General features: G+C 51.0%; 5 protein-coding genes across 5 annotated transcripts; 2 read left to right on the top strand and 3 right to left on the bottom strand.

Moving 5' to 3' along the window:
- Positions 1 to 1,866: 1,866 nt before the first annotated feature.
- BDZ83DRAFT_570723 (general substrate transporter) lies at positions 1,867 to 3,721 on the top strand (the record flags this gene model as incomplete). Its single annotated transcript, XM_060504334.1, has 4 exons — positions 1,867 to 2,366; positions 2,423 to 2,935; positions 2,990 to 3,390; positions 3,453 to 3,721. 4 exons carry the CDS (start codon positions 1,867 to 1,869, stop codon positions 3,719 to 3,721), a joined length of 1,683 nt encoding a protein of 560 aa, XP_060368396.1.
- Positions 3,722 to 4,395: 674 nt separating this feature from the next.
- Positions 4,396 to 7,046, bottom strand: BDZ83DRAFT_570891 (fungal-specific transcription factor; the record flags this gene model as incomplete). Its single annotated transcript, XM_060504349.1, has 6 exons — positions 4,396 to 5,996; positions 6,056 to 6,237; positions 6,289 to 6,453; positions 6,516 to 6,759; positions 6,821 to 6,887; positions 6,951 to 7,046. 6 exons carry the CDS (start codon positions 7,044 to 7,046, stop codon positions 4,396 to 4,398), a joined length of 2,355 nt encoding a protein of 784 aa, XP_060368397.1.
- An 8,397-nt stretch (positions 7,047 to 15,443) lies between these two features.
- Positions 15,444 to 16,178, bottom strand: BDZ83DRAFT_141571 (uncharacterized protein). The gene has a single exon (XM_060501281.1). It carries the CDS (start codon positions 16,040 to 16,042, stop codon positions 15,653 to 15,655), a length of 390 nt encoding a protein of 129 aa, XP_060368398.1. The 5' UTR covers positions 16,043 to 16,178; the 3' UTR covers positions 15,444 to 15,652.
- Positions 16,179 to 16,350: 172 nt separating this feature from the next.
- Positions 16,351 to 18,146, top strand: BDZ83DRAFT_570909 (general substrate transporter; the record flags this gene model as incomplete). The annotated part of the gene is made up of 3 exons (XM_060504352.1): positions 16,351 to 16,444; positions 16,524 to 17,698; positions 17,757 to 18,146. The coding sequence occupies 3 exons, from the start codon at positions 16,351 to 16,353 to the stop codon at positions 18,144 to 18,146; spliced, it is 1,659 nt and encodes a 552-aa protein (XP_060368399.1).
- Positions 18,147 to 19,533: 1,387 nt separating this feature from the next.
- Positions 19,534 to 22,447, bottom strand: BDZ83DRAFT_789856 (vacuolar sorting protein VPS1). Its single transcript, XM_060515702.1, has 6 exons — positions 22,025 to 22,447; positions 21,687 to 21,965; positions 21,409 to 21,632; positions 21,229 to 21,355; positions 19,968 to 21,176; positions 19,534 to 19,910 (listed from the first exon to the last, which is right to left on the bottom strand). Exons 1-6 carry the CDS (start codon positions 22,319 to 22,321, stop codon positions 19,650 to 19,652), a joined length of 2,397 nt encoding a protein of 798 aa, XP_060368400.1. The 5' UTR covers positions 22,322 to 22,447; the 3' UTR covers positions 19,534 to 19,649.
- Between the last annotated feature and the right edge of the window lie 141 nt (positions 22,448 to 22,588).

Below are 22,588 nucleotides of genomic sequence, written 5' to 3' on the forward strand. Positions count from 1 at the left end.
TATTCCACATCGCCAACCCCAGATATCGAAATAAGCAGCAATTCCACAGCTTCTGATTGCTTAGGCGAAATCTGGGGTGGAAGACAGATCACGGAGGGTCAGGCGTGGGCGATAAATTCTGGGGAAACAGGGTGAAGAGCCAAAGCAAATAGGGCCGACTTACCAAACATGTCGTCGACATGATTTGACTCCCACCTCTTTCAGTCTCTTTTCGTCCTGACTTGTCGCAGTTTCGTGAAATTGAGACGATCACGACGATGTAGGGAAGTTGGGGGATAAAAACATTTCCTCCTTGGTGAATTCAGGAAATCTGTGCATCGGGGGAAACTGCTTGAGACTAAGAAAGAGGAAGAAAGCTCCTAGCCTCTCACCCTAGGCCTTACAGCTGTCGGTGAGGCTCCTTCGGTGCAAATTTCCACGCCAACCATGTCCTGGCTTCCTCCTCCTGGCCTATGACGAAAGTGTTAATGCAGGTTGGAAATGGCCCCTGACTCGTGTTGGGGAGAGGTCACCCCCTGGTCTGCCAGCCCCCATCCAAATCCATGGAGGCTCGGCACTGCAAATCCACGGCCAGATTCCGGAGTATTCTGGTATTTCGAGACATAGCGTACAGAAACCCCACCTAACCCATCAATTCCCCACGGGCAACTCTCATGTGTGAGAATCTTCTGACAGACGGCCCCTGTACTCCGTGGAAACAGCGTTCTTATCAGCTGGGAAGTGCCAGAAACACGCAGAAGACTCTAATCATGTGCAGTAGGTATCTTGACCTCTTCGATGCTCTTCTATAGTCCCACCCAGGCACTCCGTGCTTGATTGTCGAATGGTGTCTGAAAGGGCGCACATCGTCTGTAGATTTCTGTCATCGAACCTGATCTCGAACGCGTCTTCAATTCTTCGCAAACACCCCCAAAACTCCAACTGCCAAGTTCTCCAAATACCCGTGGGGCTGGCGAGGGCGGGCATAACCCCGGCCGTACTCTGTCTCTCGCTGGTTCGTCGTCAGTGCCTGAATTCGTCCTCTCTGCCGGACTGATGGCCGAGGGGTGCCCCATGCTCTCTGTGTCTGTCTCTCTTCCTCCCACCCCCGTATCTGGTGTAGCGTGAGTCGTGATTGGCGTCTCCGCGCAAGGAACGCTGGAAGCCTGACACGGTTTCCCCAGTATCCCCAGAAAACCCATCTTTGAAGCATACCCCGCGATTTAGCGGCTCCTCCACGTCCATTCTTGACCAACTAGCATCCGGCCATTGGTCGTGGTACTCGTGGCGGCTACTGTGCGCAAGCGTAACCGTAGCGTTCCTCTTCCCCGTCCCGTCCTGTCCTCTTCATCCCCGTGCCCACCCTCGTCACTCATCAAGGCTCGGCGTAAACAAGTATCTACGGCTTTCCAAAGGTGTGGATCCCCCCAACCGTGCCCCCTAGACTGTCAATGAGTTTACCTGACGGGCGTAGTCGGGATGGCTTGGCCATGGGCCAGGCGGTGGCCCCGAAAGTCTCAGAGTTCTATAAAGACGACGTTGCGTGCCATGTTTGACGTTGATCTCGACTCCCTCTCGTGCGACTCAGGCGGGTTCGACCAAAGCTTCTTCCTTCTTCTTCAGTGATACCCCTCCCGATTTCTTCTCCTATTTCAGTTTCATCAGACTGAACCGGTCTTTCGGATCCGTGTAACCTAAACCTCGTCCCTGGCTCATCCAGTGCACCTCCAGAACCTCAACCTCACGGCTCAGTCCAAGTGAGTTCATCCCAAAGACCCCTATACACCAGCTTATTCACGAACGTGTTTCACCATACCTAATTCATACAACAAAGTATAAAAACCTGGCAAAACTCACCCCATACTGACATTTTCACAACAGCTCAAAATGGGTGCCAGATCAACCTCCGCCTCCGAGGTGGAAAAGTCCTCAACCAACTACCCAGGCGTCTCTACCGAGCAACAAGAGACCGTCCTCTCCGATGCCTCCCTCGAGCCCTATGGACCCTCTGGCTTCAAGGGAATCTTCGTATCCCACTATGTAGCTCTCTGCGCCGCCTTCTCGGCTATCGGTGGTCTCCTCTTCGGTTACGATCAGGGTGTTATTTCAGTCACCCTGGTCATGGACCAGTTCCTCGAGCGTTTCCCCGAAGTCTCTGATCACGCAGCGGGCTCTGGCTTCAAGAAGGGTCTCATGACTGCCATGATCACTTTGGGTGCCTTTATCGGTGCCATGAACCAGGGTTGGCTTGCCGACATGATCTCCCGAAAGCGATCCATCATGGTTGCTGTTGTCATCTTCACCATTGGCTCCTCCATCCAGACCGCGGCTGTTAACTACGATATGCTCGTTGGAGGTCGTTTCATCGGTGGCTTGGGCATTGGCATGTAAGTTCCATCAACTTTCCCCTTTTTGAATGTTTCAAATACTCATATATTTTCAGGCTTTCAATGGTCGTACCTCTTTACATCTCCGAAATTTCGCCTCCCGAAATCCGCGGTTCTCTCCTCGTCTTCGAGCAACTATCCATCGTCTTCGGCATCGTCGTGGCCTTTTGGATCACCTATGGCACAAAGGACATCCCCAACCACTGGTCCTGGCAGCTTCCCTTCCTCATTCAGATTCTTCCCGGTCTCTTGCTCGGATTCGGCGCCATCTTCCTCCCCTATTCTCCTCGCTGGCTGGCATCAAAGGGCCGCGAAGAAGAGGCCCTCTTCAACCTCGCCAAGCTCCGTGTTCTTCCCGACACCGACCCGCGCGTTCGCCGCGAGTGGATGGAGATTGTTTCCGAGGCTCGCTTCCAGGCTTCAATTCTTGCTGAACGCCATCCCACACTTGTTGGAGGCGGTAGCATTGCCAGCACTATTAAGCTCGAGTTTGTTGCGTGGGGCGACTGCTTCAAGAAGGGATGTCTGAGACGTACTCACGTTGGTGCTGGTCTCATGTTTTTCCAACAGTGAGTTGCAGTGAGGAAATTGTTTGGTTCAAGACTTAACTAACATGTCGATAGATTTGTCGGAATCAACGCCCTGATCTACTACTCACCTACCCTATTCGCAACGATGGGTCTCGACCACAACATGCAGCTGATCATGTCCGGTGTTCTCAACTGTGTTCAGTTGGTCGGTGTTATCCCCAGTCTGTGGACCATGGATCGGTTCGGACGCAGGTCGCTCCTGTTGACGGGTGCCGTTGGTATGACGATCTCGCAAGCTGTCATCGCTATCCTCGTTGGGCTGTACTCGAACGACTGGCCCAGCCATACCACCCAGGGCTGGGTCAGTGTGGCTTTCTTGCTGATGTACATGTTTGTTTTTGGCGCAACCTGGGGACCTGTGCCTTGGGCCTTGCCTTCTGAGGTGTTCCCTTCATCACTCAGAGCTAAGGGTGTCGCCATTTCTACCTGCTCCAGTAAGTTGAAACTCGCTCTTGTTCTCGATATCTGCGACATTTGCTGACATGTAATCTTTCAGACTGGATCAACAACTTCATCATCGGTCTCGTCACCCCTCCTCTGGTCCAGGGAACCGGCTTCGGCGCATATGTCTTTTTCGCCGCTTTCTGCCTCTTGGCCTTCGTTTGGGTATGGTTCTGCGTGCCGGAGACGAACGGAAAGACCCTCGAGCAGATGGACGAGGTCTTTGGCGACCGTACAGGACTCGATGATGTGGCGAAGAAGAACCAAATTTTCCGGGAGGTTGTGGACGAGCAGACACATGCCACCGTTACCCTGTCAGCTTAGGTGTTTCTGAGGGATAGAGAGATGAGGTCAACGATATTTTTGTAATGAACAGTGGTACTGTTGGTACTCAAGAGAAGACTTCAGAATACGATGATGTTCAAAGGTTACACGTGGGTTCTTCGTGTGAAGTGTGATCTGCATCGAAATACAAAATGGGCAAGAGGCTTGCCTATATCTGATAGAGAAGTCTCCTCCATGCAGAATATCCTTTTCATTCGTAATTGAACATACCAAGGCCTTCCAGCTTCTTGAAATACACGCAATATGATTGCCCCTCTAACCTGGAAAGCAAGGTAAGCTTGGCAAGCACCTTACTTCACCTGGGCGCTCTTGCCCTTTCACCTTGAGATGAAACGGGTAGCCAAGTCATCTATGACCCTGCGTGAGTCGCCAAGCTCCCGCAATCCTTCCGAAGTCATACTGGTGATGGCCTAACGGTATGATTTTGATTGTGAGGGCTACTGTTCGAACCGGTGTTCCGTCACAGTTCGACTTTATCTTTTTGGATCCAGTAAAATCACTTACCTTTCTTTCTTTCTTTCTTTGCCTAATACTATGATGTACTTTCCATTTGCCGTGAGGGGCAAGATCTAGATCGTCTGACTAAACTTTTCACTAAATGTCTCCAATGACACAGATAGAACAGAAGTTGGGTATGTGACCTGGCTGTGAAACTATGATACGGAGAAGTTTTGATATTGTACAAATGTGCCTTCCGACTGATACATCGGACCTGCCGTAGTGACAGCGCTGGGAACGATGTCATAAGTGAGTGGCCCATCTGCTCCTCCCACGAACCCTTCCACACCGCTCCAGTTACTCCGTTCTACGGCAGACGTTGGCGCTTGTTGGGATATCGGTGAAGTGAGTTGGGGTGAACTTGTAGGGCCAAGCAGCGGTGTGCTGTGGGTGTTGATGATCTGCCTTGGCATCGCGTCTTGAAAGCCCGGCCAAGCTGGCAAAGGTCTCTGAGAGACTGGCTCGTTTGCTGCAAATGAGTATGTCTGCGTCATGGGAGTGCTATCTGAGTAGGACCGTGAATGACCTTGGGTTGATCCCATACGCTGCCCCATATTGGTGCTTGATGCCATGACTGGTATCTTGGCGACAACGTGGCTCGGGTTTGGGCCCCATGGCCCCGATGGGATTCCTCCTATCTTTCTGGGACCGCTATCGGGAGTTTCTGGTGGATGTGACTGTGTGAGCATGCTCGGTGGCAGTGGACCGAGATGAAAGCCTTGAATTCGCTGGCGTAACTCGATGGGGTATCTGTTGAAGAACTTGTTCGTTTGCGAAGGGATGTAGCCAGCTGCACCCTTCCCTAGCAGCTTTGCATGCTCTTTCGTGAGCTCTTCGAGGTACGCTCTAGACGATCGAGACGATTCGACCTCGTTGCCAATTGCCGAGAGTTGGTACAAGCACTTGCTGACGAGTTCCGAAGAAGACGCAAAGGTCTCTGCTGCCATCGGGGAGCCCGCGAATGAGGGAAGCCCGATCCCAGCTCCTGGATCTTGACAATCGTTAGTGTAGTGCATCCCATGGACGTGAATGGTTCCGGCTGTGAAGATGCAAAAGGAAATAAAGGCCGGGAGTTCCAGGAACTTTGTCTGCATAGCGTGGTCGATCAACTCAATGATCGCTGTGGCGTGCCGAAAGGCGACTTCCGTTGCCTCGATCACCCAGTGCTGTATCACCATGGCCCCGGCCGGCTCGTTGAGGTGCAACGGAAGAAGAGGACGGTAGATGAGGCAGTGCACCAGATGGTAGATGATTTGGCACTCGAGCATGGTGTTTGCCTCTGCTCCTCTCGGGTCCTGGTACAGGTAGTCCGGGTTGCGGCTAATTTCTGCCGCCCATTGGTCGAGATCATGCCGGATCTTGTGGCGATGGGCGAATGCTGCTTGTGTTGTTGGGTCCGTCACGAGCAGGTATCTGTTGGCGTCGGAAAGGATGTGGGAGACCCAAACTAGTTTCTGCAGCCCATTGTCTGGGTTGTCTGCGCGTTCGCTTACTGTCTCGCATTCGACTGTCATTAAGCACTCGTTGTTTGGTGGCCAACCAGCCGGTGAGGCCTGTCTGGATGACTGGATGGTCGTCTTGACAAGAGCATCGTCAATGAGTGAGGGTCTCTCGAGCCATGTTGACACAAAGACATTCATCACGTAGCAGGTCCAGAATAACCTCCTCTTGATCTTGCTCTGTGTGCGATTGTAGTCGTCGTGTTGTTCTGATCCTTGGTACAACTCCAGCCCCAGGACTACGCCCACCGCTTGAGCTTCGGACTATCCGTTAGTCCAGTGCAATAAAAAACCACCAGATTTCTTCAATACTCACAAAGCACGCTGTAAGCTTTACGGCCGTTTCCAATTGCCGCAAAAGCTGTCACTAGCAACAGCAAAGCTTGGCAGTTTTCGATCGTAATGTCTCCTATGTCTATGTCCTTGAGAGCCCAAGACGCGTACGTTTCTGCAGAAACATGACTGCTTGGTCCTCTGCCAGGCTGTTCTGAAAACCTACTTCCAAGTCAGGTTCACATATTTTCAGCTTCCTTGGAATTGTGAATCTACCTTGTGGACACTGCACAAATGGCGTACAGCAACGACTTTGGCATCTTGTTGTTTCTCAGTTTCTGTCTAGTGACCTCCTCGTCCAGGATGCGGTACGGATTGCGGTGGAAATGCGTAAAGTAGGTGTCTACTAAGCCTTCTGCATTGATAATGAATGGGAATTCACTAGCACTTAGTCAATCGGAGAGGCCCTGGGAAAAGTCGGGATGTGAGGTCCTTAGACATACTTATTGGTCCCAAAGCTTCCCTCGTGGAACGCGCTGTAGGGAGAAACATCTGATGATGCAGAGCCACAAGGATCGGCACTGTTATTGCTGTAGACATGCAGTTCATTGAAATCGGCTGGAATAGCATCGGAACCAGGCGGAGTTGGGGTCTTGTCGGATTTGAGAAGCTCTTCGAGGCCGTCAATTCGTTTGATCAAAGCACTCAGCGACTCTTTCTTGGGACCTCTCTTCTTTGGAACACCCTCTAGATTGTCGATTAGTAGCTTGGATGCAAAGCGACGATGACGATGAATGCTGTAGTTTACCATAGAAACACGACCTCTGATAGAGTTGACAGACTCCACACGCTGGTAACGCTCTGTCGCATTTGATCTGCACGAGTGCGGGACGCCGATCAGAAAACAATCTTATCTGCGGCAATGGAAACAAAAATACCTTGCGGACTTGACATGGCTTGCAGTTCATCACACCCCGTGATGTCTTGGTGGCTGGGCTGTCCTGCGGACTCTGCGATTGTTTCGTGCCAGACATGTTTGCACAAGATAACGTCCGTTGTGCAATGAAGTGATCTCGAGAGCCGAAGAGTGCCAACAGTCATCCCAATCAAGTTCAGGAACGTGCCGACATGGTCGATAATAAGTGTGGCTGATGTTTGGCATCCAGGCTGGTCCAAAACATCACATCTAGGCTGAATCGAGGGCAATGAAATCCATGGGTCGTGTTCCGGCACTAACTTTCCCGGGTGGGACGCTTGTTTTATGAAGTCATGTATTGTCTTCGCGGTATTTTCTCCAAGTAGTTACTCAACCCCCTCGCTGTGATACCAATTGCACATGGGAAAACTTCAGATGAGCTTATCCTCTCCCCTGAGCTTTCCTCGTTGAAACTGTCTTCACACCGCGGCCTGGTGGGGGTGGGCTTGGGAAAACAAACATGTTCGCTAGGGCCAGGGACCGCCCAGCGTCGCCGTTCAAAGGTTGGCCAGATGAAGTAGCCCCCTAGAAAAGCTCCAGAATCAAACGTTACCTTGTACGCAGTACCTAGTGTTGTGATCAGAACCTCTTAGGGGCTTGCGTCGCTAACAGCTGGGATGGCACAGACATGTCTGCCATCTGTGACGACTGACGTCTTGTGACAAGTGGCTAAGTGTCAATACATCAACTTCAGATGAAGCAGACTGAGACGAGTGTAAGGTGCCTAGTCCATCTACGGAACGATGATGAGGTACTCGTTTTCACGATTTGCGTCTTTTGGGAACCAGCGATGCCCTGGTGTCTGCCATCCCGTTGATTGCCGCGTCACCATGAACGCGGTTAGTGCACATCATTCCTCGGTTGTGCCCAGCAGTTCTTCTCCGCATGTGGGCAGATCATAACAATCGATCGCTAAAGAAGTCAAAGTTGACACCGCGCGGGTGGGCAACCTGCCATTCGATAGTTTCACGGTAGATAATGTTGCAACGCCTCGTCGCATGCGGGGCTCAAGCGAAGTCCATGTCGAATTGGTAACCATTCAGAGATAGTTGTTAGTAAGATGAGGTGCAAAAATTACCCACCTAGGTTAGTAGTTAATAAGGGCACTGCTGTTGCTTAGACAGAATGCATCACATCCGGACCGATTGCGAGTTGACTCTTTGGTCTCTGGCCATAACTTTGGTAAATTGCTGCCTGTGAAAGGTCTTCTCAACAATCGAACATGACCTGATTTTCAACCATGATTCCATTCCGACAAGCAAGCTTTGGGCATCTGTGGATCTCCTAAAAAGGTTATTCCACTTGTAGATCACGACCCAACCCTACGGACTGAGGCTTAGAGATCAACAAAAGGTCTTAACTGACAGTCTTATTGAATCCGAGCACCAACCACAGTGGTGCAGCGGCACCCAGTTTCAGTTCCCGTGTTCTAACGCCACCTTGGGCGCATGCAACCTCATGCTACTCGGAACGAATCTTGGCCCGCCCAAGAGTCAAAAGAAGTCGGTTGTTTCTGCTAACTACGAAGAGAAGGGCTTCCTGTCAGCTGTCATCCTAAACTCGTGGCAGGTCCGCCGTATCGATTCACGAGACGCTTGGCAGAAAAAGAGCCTTGGTCCCGAGAGATCAAATAAGCTTGTTGCAGGTTGGGAGCATGGAAGGTCCATGGCCAGATTCATAAACCTGAGACAGGAACGCGGCGATCGGTCTGGGAGCTCCCGGCTATCGACCAGGGGCTCTGTGAGCTGTCTACCAATATCTTCTCCGTCGGCGTTTTGGGGGGAGAAATTCCGATGTGATCCGGTTTTTGGTAGATTGTCCATTCCACTCATAGTGTCGCACACTCCATTGTCGTCTCGACGAGGAGGTAAAACATGCTCACTCGCGGACTTGGGATGGCGTTGAGAAGGGAGCGCGGTAATCGTTCGGGCACAACGCCCGAATGCTGCTGTATTCAACCGATAGGCCGCCGGTCTTCCAGCTCCCCCGCCGCCGAAGATGGGGTATCATTGAAGTCAGGACTCCGCCCCCGAGCTGCTGTCTCTTTCTGTGCCGGGTGATCCGCTTCGCATGGAGGCCTCTCCGACCGCGCAACTACATGTACCTCGGTCTACAATCACCGGACGGTTTAAGACGTGCATTCGACCGAGTCACATTAGTATTGGCTTAATATGCACGACTTCTGATGTCGCGCCTTTGAGCCTGCATGTGGTGTATGCTCATACTAATCACAAAATAGGCTTCCGGGTCTTTCAAACACCACAATATGGTAGGTGCATGTGTGATACCCCACGCAGTTAATCTATGAGTTTGGGCTGAAATTTAGGCGCACGACCAACCTCCTCGCCTTACTGACTGACACACGCTCGGAATTGTGGCCCGACGCAGATACCACATGGAATCAGCTTCTCCGCCTGTCTTCAAGGCTGTCATGTCAGTCCGGTACACTAAGGTAAGAACACGTTGGGATGAGGACGTTTGACATGTCAGACGCCAGTGCGTCGGGCCAAAAGGTACCGGAGAACTTCACATCGAGACTTTGACTGGTTTCGTCTCTTTTTATAAGACATCCCACGGCTTGGCAGATTGATCATGTCTTTCTTCCAGCAACCCGGAGTTCACGATCTTGACCGCAAAAGCGCTGGTGTTGCACACGGTTTCTCAAGATTGCCGCCATCTAATATTCTGGGAAGGAAGGTTGCCATCGGCACTGTAGGCCGCCAAACCGAAGTCGCGACTAAAATGATTAAGGACTCTAGTGGGTTCTACTGGCAATCTAGGGGCTTCGACTGCAGGGAAAGAAGAACAGACCTTAGCGTTGCGTCCAGCATTGTGATCCGCGTCAAAACTTGAGTAAACTGTTGAAGCAAGGGTTCAATCCTCAAGGGTCTTTCGGGCCTTCTCTTGCATCAATGATCATACGATCATTAACACTTTTTGACGCGGTTCCGTCCTATGAAGAGTCTGTTCGCGGACTGAATATTTGGATGATTGGTTACGACATCAAAGGGCTGATGTTAAGGTTTGCCGCTAATGTCAAGTACCGTGGTGATCGAATGTGGATGCAAGAGAGCCTCACTGAGTGGTTGGTATTGCATGAAACGGCATTACCGATAACCTGCAGCGAGTTGTTACCTGCAGTCCATAGGGGTAGTTACTGGGGTCGTCGGACTCGGACATCGCATAGCGAGATGCGCATAGCGCTGTCTTTTCAACGCTCAGCCTTTCCCAATGTAGTAATTACATGTAAGCGATCTATCAAAGCCAGCAAGGCAGGTCAACGCAAACATTCAACATGTACACATTGATCAGAATAACGCATTCGGGGCCTCGGACCGAGGAAGTGGAAATTTGCAGATCGAATACACGAGCTCGCAGCTTCACTTAGCTGTGGACTTACGATCACCATCTGCTCTTCGGCCTTCAGGTTGCACTGCGTACTGCATTGACTTCTTACATGATGAGATTAATGCACTAGGTAGATCTTCAGCTCATCATGCTTGAGAGAAAAAGGAGAAGCAGTAAGTATGAGGGTTTTCTTTGGGAACTCGGGCGCCATAGCAGCAGGGCACACCTTGGAGTTCTGGATCATGTTCACATTCAATCAAGCTCAAGATTGTAACCAGATTGTTGACTTGTCTGGTTCTCCGGGCTATGACCGAAAGTTAACTTCGTACCACTGTGGGCTGCGGCGAAGCGGTCGATGGTTCTAGACTCTATCTTACACGTCAACTAAGAGGATAATCAATTATCCCTACAGCGGTAGAAACGCCAGTAACTTTGACAAAGACAGAAAACTAAAGTTGGATCTTTCTATGGTCGGAGGGAAGCGCCAGTACCAACAAGAAACAATGATATCTTTCATGACTCAAGCTGTTCATCCTATGCCATTCTCAACTCCGATCTAGTAATGTCTGTATCCATTGAATTCCAAGCTATCATTCTCAAAAATGGCTCTTCAGAATTTTGCCTTGATTCAGGTTCAAACTGGAGATCGTCTCGTCCTGTAGCCAGAGTAAAGGATCCTCAGACTATGAGAGTCGAACTGAAGGCTAAACCACGAAACGGCAAGTGCTTTGGCGACAATCAATGCGTACAGACGAAATAGCACACTTAGCGCAACACAAGAGAATGAGCAAGTGCGAGACTGACACATTGTACTTTGGAGCTTGTTACGCACCAAGTTCTATTTGGAAGGACTTCTGGAAAGACAGATATCTTGAACTCAACCAAACGTCACGTTGTTCCGCCTCAGTACAAGGTCCATTCAGAACAACAGGTAGGTAGAAACATACAAGTGTAAACGACAGAACTTGTAGTTATCGGCTGTTGATGGCAATGAAAGAAGTGACCATTGAATTGTGCTTCACTGCTTCCAGCCAAGACACAAGCAGTGAGCGGCCTTTCTCGCTGAAACACCAGCCAGTCGCTCCTATCATTAAAGAGGTCTCAGATGAAATGAGAAGAGAAAGCACGCACGCATAACGACCTCCATGAAAACTTTTGATTGATCTGCTGTTTGATACGTGGAGGAGTGGGAGGTTGCCAAGTTCACCATGGATCTCACATGGGTCTATTTGCTGCTTCCGAAGTACTAGGTAATACTTCATGCTACCTAGTCTATGCAGGTATCCTAAGTAAGGTAGTAGCAGCACTTCACTCAACGCAATCAACGCAATCAAAGCGTGTAAGGCATCAAACTTGGACTTGTTGAGCGCAGATTTCTGGAAGTTGGTTGTCTTGGTTGTTGAACTGGTTGATAAGGTTGCGTTGAGAGAAGCCCTGAGAGGTAGTAGGGAGCTGAAGCAGAATGCCACCAAGTCTGTGAGGCCTGCAACAAGCTTGCTGTAAGCTTTTTAATAAGAAAGAAGTATCTAATCCTCAAACCTCACATTAATAGATAATGCTTGAGTATTACAATAGGAAAGTTTGAAAGGCGGTCGGATGGGATATCGTCCGGCTTCTCCACCGGCTTGAAGTCATAGACGGACCCACCTTCCCCGGAGGCACAATACGTATCTCGCTGGAAGCTTCGGCGTGGAGGCCCCGCAAGAGCCTTATACAACGGGACCTTGGCCCGTACCTACCTTGAATGGAGTCTGGTTCAACGGCTGATTATGGGTGGTGCGGGATCATAAGCAGTCTCGACTGAGCTTTAGAACGTTTAAAAATGGGCTATTGAAAATCATGCCGATCTGATGTTGGTCTGGAGATTGCTGAGAGAGCATGGTAATTCATCTTGTTGAGCTCCGGTATCATTCTTGTAGTCGCTATCTCGAGTATTTAAGCACTCGGCCAACTGAAAAAGGCATGCAGTTGAAAGAGAAAGAAGTAAGCAATATGTTTGTTCCTAAACTTTAGAGTTTGAAAACAGGGAACTAGTCTTTGAGCCCCGGGAAATCGAACATTTCAAGTGAACCGTCAAAGCCTAGAAGGTCTTGAATCTCGCAACAAATCGTCATCATCACAGGTGGCACCCGATTACCCTGGTCGATGAGACCAAGATTTGGGTACACCTAGCGGAAGGATTTGTTGATTGCGAATGCATGGCCAAGCATTCGCGTCCAAAGCGTAGTGTAAAAAGATCTTTCGCCAGTATCTCGGCAGCTTTCCGACGTAGCGGCGCCACTATCGCGTCGTTGCAAGAAGTTTCATATCAAAAACCGTCTGCATCAGGCTAGAAGAATAACCAGCAGAGTGGAACCCATCTCTCAGAAACGACGTCATTTTCAAGATCTGAAGCCAAGACCCTGATCAAACGACCAGGGCTCAAAGACGAAGACCGTTCACCGCAGGTGTGGCGCTCGCGGCTCACGTTAAGCGACACCTCTCAGTCCCCTATCGCGGAAACTACTGCAGACCAACCCTGCGGGACGTTTTGTAGCGACGAAGGGCCGATGTGCGCCCGCGCGGCTGACGTGAATTTTGCGGTCAATTTAGACAAGTCGCCGCTGCGTCACATGATGGTTCTTGTGTGCTTTGGATTGCCACATTGCCAGTGGTCAAAAGACTCAGAACATTGCAGGAAAAAATGGAAACGGCTCCATTGTCCGTTCTGTAACCCGAACCGACGCCCCTACTCCTTCTTTCTCCTCAGGTTCTCTATCATCCCCTCATCTCCAGTTTTTCCTCACGGTGACAACCAAAAGTCCACCGTGGGCTGCCTCTCACCCTCAAGCCGGACTCTGACTCCGATGGTACAGAGTACTTCTCTTGCTTATGACAGGCGGACGAGCCCTGCTGCCCTGCGTTCTCTTGCACTGGCTTCCAGGATCTCGATCCACTCCAAGTACAAGAAACTTGGTTTCTCGGTGTGGGGCCGAATGTGCAAAATTTTCCGGCCCGGCGAATCGGCGATGTTGACGGCTTGACACTCCCGCCTCCCGCGCTCTGTCCAACAACACAGGAAACACTGAAAATTTGATGCTCGATTTGATCGGTTGAATCGAGTACTACTTACTTGATGGGAAGAGAATACTTCCTTATTGTTCCGGGATATGGGTAGTCTCAAGCAAATTCAGTATGTCCCAAGGTGGAGTTTTGATTGTGAGTCTTAATCTCCCTTCCAAAACTCACACGAGTTTACCCGATATCTGAGACCTGGATTCCGGCGTTAACTCCCAACCATGGATTTCTGGTCAGTGTATCAATCTTTCTGCCATTGGAGATACATCGCAAACGTGCATCTGAGGCCCCGGTTTTCCCATGCGCTAGGCATCGCTCGTCTGATGTGTGGAGACGAGCGGTACAGACAATCCGTCCAAGACGCCAAAGAGAATGCACAGTCAGGGTCCTGCCTTCTTCGGTTAACGATTTGATGTCCCAAAAGCATGTGCTGTTATGAAGATCTCTAGACAAAATTGCAGTGATAGACGCTGCGTGTACGTTGTACGTCAACAAAGGTGCCTGAAACATAACACGGAAACCACGTTCTGCCAGGGACCTCGACAGTTGACAGCTTTGTTGAACCGAGTAGTTGGTAACAAGATCGGCAGAACTCTGTCCCGTCGTAGAGGCTGTGACCAAGGTTAAAGGCCTGCAAAAAACCTCTGAGACTCATAGAGAGAGAGCCTGGAGAGTGATCATCCATCGAGTTCACCAAGACGTCAGCGTACATACAAATGCCTGACAGAAGACGCAGAAAATTGTTGCGCCAAGTATGTCCAACATCGGCTTCATTGCCCATTTTGCGCAAACGTCAACCAACAGATTGTTTGTTTGCGGGCCCCCGAGTCAGTTCATTTTGGGTTTGGGGGGAAATTTGACTGGACGTTCGGACCACACAGTCTCTGAGTCCACACAGGCCCTTTTCTCCAGTTTATGCGGGAATGCGGGTAAAAAACGGATTCGACACGAGGATACCAAGGCCCGTCAGTTTTTCCGTTCGTCTTCACCGGGTCTTTAAAGCCATTCGTCGCCTTTCATTGGTGTTGGTGCGAAGTTTCAGTCGGCTTGTTGTGGGCTTGGCTCGTCTGCTGATGCGCCTGGCGCGTCTCTTCGGATTGCCTAAATAAGTAATGCCGAGGCGAAGAAAACTCCTACAGTGTCGACGTCATCCCGAGATACTTGTGTACATGGGTAGATCGGAGTTGAGATTCCCACCTTTAGCTACAACAGCCTCCACAGTTAGCCGCATTTGTGCTTGGAGACTGGAGGCCATGAGAAATGAGGATTCACAATACCAAGGGATAGGCATTGGACAAGCAATAGACAAGAACATTGGCAGAGCTGCCAATGCCCGCGAATCGTCTTGTCAAGGCTTGTGCTTGTTGTGCTTATTCTTAGCATCTAGTCAAGCTTTTAGGATTTTGACGACATGTGCTCCGTTCAGCATCTGGTTAATTATTCCCCAGTGACATGGGAATCACGAGTCAGAGAAAAAGACGACACAAAAACTAAAGTCTAACCTCCAGAAATCCATATAGCCTGAACCAGGACGTCATGTGGTCCATCAATCTCGACGCACCTGGCTACCAACAACTGCCGACATTGACAAATCGCGTGCGAGTATTTTTCAACTTGAAACCTGGTTCTGTCGCCTGTTGTCCCCACGACCGCGGGTCCAACTTAATCTGCCAAAGCAGCCAAAGAGAGAGATCACAATGGCCGGGCGAGCAGATAATTCAGAGTCAGAATCCGCAGCTGCAAGCGCTCTCAGCGGTTACGATACTACCCTGCCTTCTCAGTAGCCAAGTCCCGTGTCCTCGGCGCTTCTCGAGGAGGCGGGCGGCGGTGGTCGGCTCAAGGTTGCCGCAGGGTTCGCACAGGGCCCCCTGACTCGCAGACGGCGCCGCTCAGACAGGAATAGTTCCAACCCAAGTCTAACTGAGCCAACGGTATTGGCCCAAGTTTAGATGTGAGATGCACAAAGGGCACGCTCGAGTCTCGAGGTACTTTCTCTCTGGCATTACTTATCAGTCTGCTATCAAAGTCTTCAAGGTATGACGTCGTAGTCTCCAGTACTTCTCCATCTAAACTCCACCGACAATGTACGATTATGGACACAATTGCGGCTCTTCTGGGTACTTGTTGCTCCGCTTTCGCAATAGTGCTGCCTTACCCTCTGGTCAAGCACGGGCGAGAAGGCAAAGGTACCATTCTCGCGTCGGTGTCTCTCCGAATTCTGCCGCGCGATAGGACGGAAACTCCACGAGTGTTCGCGTCTCAGAGCGGTGAAGCCACCGTATTGCAACGTCTTGTAATGTACAAACCCGCAAAATTCTTACCCTTCCCGTCGCCGTATTGGCTACAAGCGGCCCCGCGCGTTCCATGACGGCGTCTTGGCCGGGCCTGACGACATGTCACCAACCGTTCTTTGTGTCCTCCCCTCGGGCCCCCATTGTCCACCCCCGTGGAACCGGATGTGGAGTCGTTACCCCCCTCCTCAAGGTCGGAGAATGTCTCCTCCCCTCCAGAGGGATCTTGGATCGTACGGGGATTGGGGGAAATCGGGGCAGCCTTTCGTGGGACGGCTGGGGATTGGCTACTTGGGGGTTTCTGGGTTCGGTGTAAACAGCACCAACGCCAGGGTCCGAGGCTGGCACGAGTAGCCATGTTACCATGTCAGTGCAGGTTCGGGCATGTACTTGCGTCTTGTGGTATGAGCGTGAGTGGTGAGGAGAAAGAAGTGATTCCTGGCGGTCGCGCTGACGTTGCCGATCTTTACCCTGTCGCGGTAGGTTTGGGATTTTCATCTATAAGGTCGACACGTTCGCCATCTCAATTCGCATCTGATCTTCTTGTTGTTACCTCTCATCTCGACTCAACCCCATTCCCTTCACCAACCGATCTGCGACCTACAGCCCTCGACATTTTTTGGAACACGTCGATCCAATACTGTCCGCTGTGAAAGAGTCTCCAAGATGGGCAAGCTCAACTACTTCGGCCTCAGAGGCAAGAGCCTTAACTGGGCCATCAGTATTATCGCAGGATGCGATTTCTTACTTTTTGGATATGGTAGGTTCCAACCTCGCTTCACACGGGCTTGACTCCGAAGCGATCAAGCAACATGGACTAACATGGCATTCTCATGTAGACCAGGGTGTGACTGGTGGTATTCTCACTCTGCCTGCGTTCCAGTCCCAATTCCCTTCCATCAACCCCGAAGAGCCGGGCCTTCTCAAAGACGTCAAGAGTATGCGCTCTACCAACCAGGGTATTGCCGTCGCCTCTTACAACCTTGGCTGCTTCCTCGGCGCCATCATCACCATCTTCATCGGAAACCCCCTTGGTCGCAAGCGTATGATTATCCTCGGTACCTCCATCATGGTCATCGGAGCTGCTCTCCAAGCCTCTGCATTCTCCATCGAGCATCTCATCATCGGACGTATCATCACTGGTCTTGGAAACGGCGGCAACACATCAACAGTCCCTACCTGGCAATCCGAGACTTGCTCATCGCACAAGCGCGGCAAGCTCGTCATGATTGAGGGTGCTCTCATCAGTGGTGGTATCATGATCTCGTACTGGATCGACCTCGGCATGTCATTCGCTCCCGGCTCCGTCGCATGGCGTTTCCCTCTGGCTCTGCAGATTCTCTTCTGTCTCTTCATCCTCGCCTTTGTCTGGAACCTGCCCGAGTCTCCTCGCTGGTTGATTCTCAAGAACCGTGATCAGGAGGCCAAGGAGGTCATCGCCGCCATCGCCGATCTGCCCGAAGACGATCAATATTGTAAGAATGAATACATTGTCATGAAGGAGACGGTCGAAGAGATGTCCAAGGGCAGCTTCCGCGACCTCTTCACCATGGACAAGAACCGCAACTTCCATCGCGCGGCTCTCGGCTACGTCAACCAGATGTTCCAGCAGATTTGCGGTATCAACCTGATCACCTACTACGCTGCCGTCATCTACTCCAACCTCGGCATGACCCGCTTCATGGCCCACTTGCTGGCTGCTCTCAACGGTACCGAGTACTTCATTGCTTCTTGGCCCGCCGTCTTCCTCGTCGAGCGTGTCGGTCGCCGCAAGCTCATGCTCTTCGGCGCTGTTGGTCAGGCTGCTACGATGGCTATCCTCGCCGGTGTGAACTCCCAGAAGACCTACGCTTGCCAGATCACCGGCATTGTCTTCCTCTTCGTCTTCAACACCTTCTTCGCCGTTGGCTGGCTCGGCATGACCTGGCTCTACCCCGCTGAGATCGTCCCTCTGCGTATTCGTGCTCCCGCCAACGCTCTCTCCACTTCCGCCAACTGGATCTTTAACTTCATGGTGAGTTCTTGTCTGAAATCTAATTACTATTGAATCGACGCTAATGCTGGACCAACAGGTCGTCATGATTACTCCCGTTGCCTTCGACTCCATCAAGCACCACACCTACACCATCTTCGCCATTATCAACGCCATCATCGTTCCCGTCACCTACTTCTTCTTCCCCGAGACCGCCTACCGCTCCCTCGAAGAGATGGACTCCATCTTCGCCAAGGCTTCCCCCGGACTCAAGGGTGCCTTCGACGTCGTCGACGTCGCTCGCAAAGAGCCTCACCGCTACGGCAAGAACGGCGAGCTACTCATCACCTACGACGACGCCAAGGAGACTGGCCACGCCACCACCCGCGAGAACCGTCGCGAGGGCAGTACCAGCAGTGGTGAGCCCAACGGACTGTGGGCGCGCCAGGACGAGGAGACTCAGAACGTCGAGAAGGAGGAGAAGTCCTAATTGGCGGTTCATTCCCGCGTTAAAAATTGCGCACTTGAGTCCCTTGGTCGGGATGCGGAACCTGGCCAGGGTGGCCTGAAACCAATATACCCCATCTCTACGAATTATGTCCTTTGCCCGGCAGTTTCCGGCCTTCTCAAATTGGACACGGATTGGTATCCGATGTCATTAATTCCTATTCTCTTATGAAGTCTGTAGGACTTCGACTGTTGTTGAGATACCACTAGTTCATCCAGATTCAAGCATAGATACCACAACAAATCATTCAATCATCCAAATGCCATGAATCCATAACTCTGTGTCTTGCCCGCTTTGATCGTGACCACCGTCCGTAAAGCCTCTTGGTTGACACTGCTGTGTCTCGGGATTAACTATCGCCGCCGACGTCAGCTAGTCAATGGTTGGATACTAGAGGTCTATCGCCACTTGAGCGCAAACTTTGGCTCTGGTTTGCCTCCCGGACGTTGCCCGGAGTTGCCAGCAGACTAAGATAGCGCTTACAGCAACTCCCGGGGTTGACTCGGAGGCAAAACCAAACTTTACACATTGAATCCAGCAGTCGCCAAGATCTGATTTCACCCGTTCAGCAGACTGGTCTTGCCGACTACAGGAATCCGAACATCAAATCAATCAGTCAGCTAGCGCGGAGTACTGTCCGACTTCACGAGCCTCAGACACACTACTTGTTAATGGTTGCCCCCGTAAACTTTACCCCGCATGTCCCCCAGGATTTTGCGGTCCCTGTCCCCGGAATGTAAAAAAAGGCACCACTACGACGCAACTGGACGGCCTGGACCAACATAAACCACACCATCTCATCTGTGACCGGGTCCTGACAAGAGTCTCTTTTGATTCTTTGCACGGTCTCAGTCCCGGCTTGCCCCAAACGGAAATCCCGGACAGGAATGTGCAACCGCTTATGCGCCGCTTCAGCTTCCCAACATTCATCCGTAAGCGGCTGCGTTCCTGTATGGGTCCTCGTGTTGGTTGCATCTTTGCGGCTCCCAGGGGTCCAATTTCTTGCCGATTTTCCGCAACTCTTCAGTTGTCTCTCCGGCCCGGGTAACACGCAACCGGAAAACTCTATATGGGCCTTTTCACCATGGACCGTGACGGACCCCATGGGGAACCACGTTGACTCGGGGCCACTTACAAACGGGGTGCGCGACAGATGGCGAATCCAGGTACCTTACTTCTGAGAAAGTGAGTCAGGATCCGCACAGGGTGTTCATTCTAGACTCATGCACGAGAAGCCATTCCTGCTTTAGGTCGCGTCTTCGCCAGTAAGACCTTCCCAGACTGTTACTTTGAGTCTTTTCAAGTGGCAATTCCCAACTTTCTACAGACAGTCATATGACTTGTACGCTTCAGAGGTGCATGGAAAAAGGCAAAAAGTCGATGGGTCTGAAACATCAATCTCTGAACACCTGAAGCTAGAAGGCAACGTCTATCATACACTGATATCACAGGTTTCAAGCCTCTTGTGCGCCTAGTGAGGTAAGCTCACAAGTCCCCAAGATTCCGTGTCTGAATCCTAGCCTTCTCAGCTATTTCATGCGCAGTTTGCAGCTTTTCAATGACTCCGTCAAAGTGCGAACGTCTCCCCATTGTCTCGTCATCCTCTCGAGCGAGCCTCTGAACTTCTTCATCAGTCAACGTGAAAACCCAGTCCGTGGATAATCCCACAAGGGGTCCCTTGGAGTAAGATACGAAATCCTCGACAATGTCGTTGGTGATATATCTGATGAAGGCTTCAAGAGAAAGCTGGAGGACGTGTTAGAAACTTCTGACAGATGTGGAATCACAAGGGGCTCGACTCACTTCGTAGTAAACCTTAACAACGTCATGCACATCGTTAACCATGTTGCCCTCGATCGAGTGGTGTAACTGATGGAAGAGAGCCTTGGAGCTGCTCAGGTCCAAAACTTTAAATGAAGAAAAGCTAGCGCCAATCGCTTTGAGAAGTCGAACAGTCCGTAGAGCCTGCAGCCTTTCGTGAAACCTTGCGTCTGTCGTCTGGAGGTGCGCTTCTCTCTCGCGTCGGCAGTGCTCTCTGAGCTCTCGAAGGGCTTTTTCCTTGGCTTCTTGCTGAAAGTGGGTGAGGGCTCGAGCTAGCTCCTCATACAGAATTTTCGAGCAACTGTTGGGCGAACAAACATCTTCGAGAATCGAATTTGAGGCCCTCTCTACATCATCGGCTATATTCTCAATGTGCTGTTCTGCAATCTGTTGCCACTTCTCTGATTGTGCTCTGTAGAGAATCTGGATGACCTCTGTGTTCACCATCCCGGGGAGCTCTGTTGTCTGCCAAATGTGAAGCTGTTCACGGATTTCGTCCACGAAGGACGCGGCGTGAACAGACTGATTTTTGGTAGGTTGTTGAGGCGGCGGAGCATGTCGCTTCTTGGGCGGTGTTGTTGGTGGTGTAGTCACTTGCTCGTGCCCGGTTGGTGTCGGGACTGTGGCTGGTTGCGGATTTGACAATAAGGTGATCGTGTCGGAGAGCTGAGCCATGGGGTCAACTCCATGGTCTTCAAAGGTGTGCGTATGCCCGCGTGCAAGCATTTGAGCGGTGAAGCTTTCGTTTGCGCGACGAACTAATCCCCTGACCCGTAGACTGTCTTTGGCCAACGATCCGGGACTTTTGAGAGTCTTTGTCGCCACTGTGTGGTACTTCTCGACCACATCCCTGATGTATTGCTGACGGAGACTATGACTTGGGCGGGGTTCTCCTAGGCCCTTCCTGCTGTCTTTGGCATCAGATAGCAACTTCCTGACTGACTCTTGAATCGCGGGAAAGTTTCCTCGAATTTGAGCGCAGAGAAGGTTGCCGAGATATTTCTGAAGCTGTACAGAGCCTCGTCGATTCTCTGGGATCCTGTCCCAAGGCGAGTGACTGAAGAGTTTGCGTTCAGCTTCTTTGAAATCAAGCTCTTCATCGTCGGCGTCGGATCGATTTCTCACTACAAACCAGCCGTCCTTCATAGATCTTGTAAAGTCTTTGCCATATCCGCTGGCAATGTCAATAACCTTGTGAAGTTTAGCGAATTTTCAGCAATACAAATTTTCAGCTTCAGCTCACCTCGTTTGGATTCTCCAGCCTGTCGCACTTGGTGAAAACTCCAACAAGACGATGTTTGTCGACGAAATTGGCGGCCATCTTGAAGATTTCTTGAGTAGACAAATCAGCCGTGGCGGCGGCCACGCATCTGCTGGTCATCAGCTTTGGGAATGGCCAAACTAGGAACCGGGCTCAACTGACATGACAATGTTCGCTGGTTGTCTCATGTACTCCTCGACCATTTGTCTTACACCATGCTCCTCCTCCTCATTGACATCATGGGCGTAAGAGAAGATGCCAGGTACGTCAAGAATGCTGAAGTGTGATCGGGAAGGGCCTGATAGTTCAATCCGAAGAACTTGAGAAGCAAAGTTCTTGGTCTCATGTCCTTTGCCTCGCTTGATTCCCATGTACTTGGTGGTAATCTACAGCATTTGTAAGAAATGATTCTCTGACAAAAAAGATGGGTCAGGGCTTACTGTTTCCATGAGTTGCGTGAACTCTTCGATGCCTAGATGATTGGTTACATAAGGTGGGAAGTCCTTGTACGTATCATCCGGTGGATAGCCAAACTTGTCGGTAACATCAGGCTCCACGATTGTCACCTTGACGGAGCTACGACTTCCAGGCGCGGTTCTCCGAGACACGATTCTTGTCGCGAAGCGAGTGCAGCATCCAGAACCGACTGGAAAGGGAATATCGGTCAAACTTTGAAGTAAGGACGACTTCCCTGTGGACTGACCACCGACAATAACGAGCTGAGATACGGATCAGCTTGTGAAGTTTGGTCAGGTGCAAGGGGATAGGCTGATCTTACCTGAGGAATTGCTAGCTCTTGGCTGACTCCACAGGATTGAAGCTTGTCAATGGCATCGAACAGGACCCTGCTGCTCTCACTGTCAAATGGATTCTCGGGAATTACATCAGCTTTGTCTTGACAGTGACCTTTGTCATAGCATGGAGAGCCGGCTCCAGAGCCGGCGGCATAGTCGACCTGCGACTCGGCATCCTGCGACTCGGGGTAGGTCCCGACTGGAGATACGGGCAAACCTGGCGACTTGCGTTCGAACTCGAACAAGCCAGACGGGATTGAGAGGGTTGTTGGTTGAGCCATGCTCGACCAAATAGGGTTATTGTAAAGTTAAAGGGAGTGATAATATTGCGGGTTGATGAGAATGAAAGATGAGGAGAGATATGACGATGTCGATGTGCTGGGAAGACTTGCTGCGCGAATTCATCAACACAAAACACAGTGAGAGTAAAACTCAAGATGAGTTATCGAGAGGCCTTTATACTTACGAAGAGGAAGAGAGACTCAACGCCCATTCCCCTCTGATTGCCACTATTAGTAGGCCCAGGGATAAAATTCTATCGCCAAAAC

The sequence above is a fragment of the Colletotrichum acutatum genome (genome assembly GCF_030867785.1).
Source record: "Colletotrichum acutatum strain CBS 112980 chromosome Unknown BDZ83scaffold_18, whole genome shotgun sequence".
In the NCBI taxonomy this organism is placed as follows: Eukaryota; Fungi; Ascomycota; class Sordariomycetes; order Glomerellales; family Glomerellaceae; genus Colletotrichum; species Colletotrichum acutatum.

Bases quoted from the DNA above. Each gene is read 5' to 3' on its own strand.
- BDZ83DRAFT_141571 (XM_060501281.1), bottom strand. From the start codon at position 16,042: ATGGCTACTCGTGCCAGCCTCGGACCCTGGCGTTGGTGCTGTTTACAC.
- BDZ83DRAFT_789856 (XM_060515702.1), bottom strand. From the start codon at position 22,321: ATGGCTCAACCAACAACCCTCTCAATCCCGTCTGGCTTGTTCGAGTTC. The intron at 21,633-21,686 runs GTAAGCCCTGAC...CAAATGCTGTAG, and splicing joins TCACGCAACTCATGGAAACA to ATTACCACCAAGTACATGGG. The intron at 19,911-19,967 runs GTGAGTCGAGCC...CACGTCCTCCAG, and splicing joins TTGTTAAGGTTTACTACGAA to CTTTCTCTTGAAGCCTTCAT.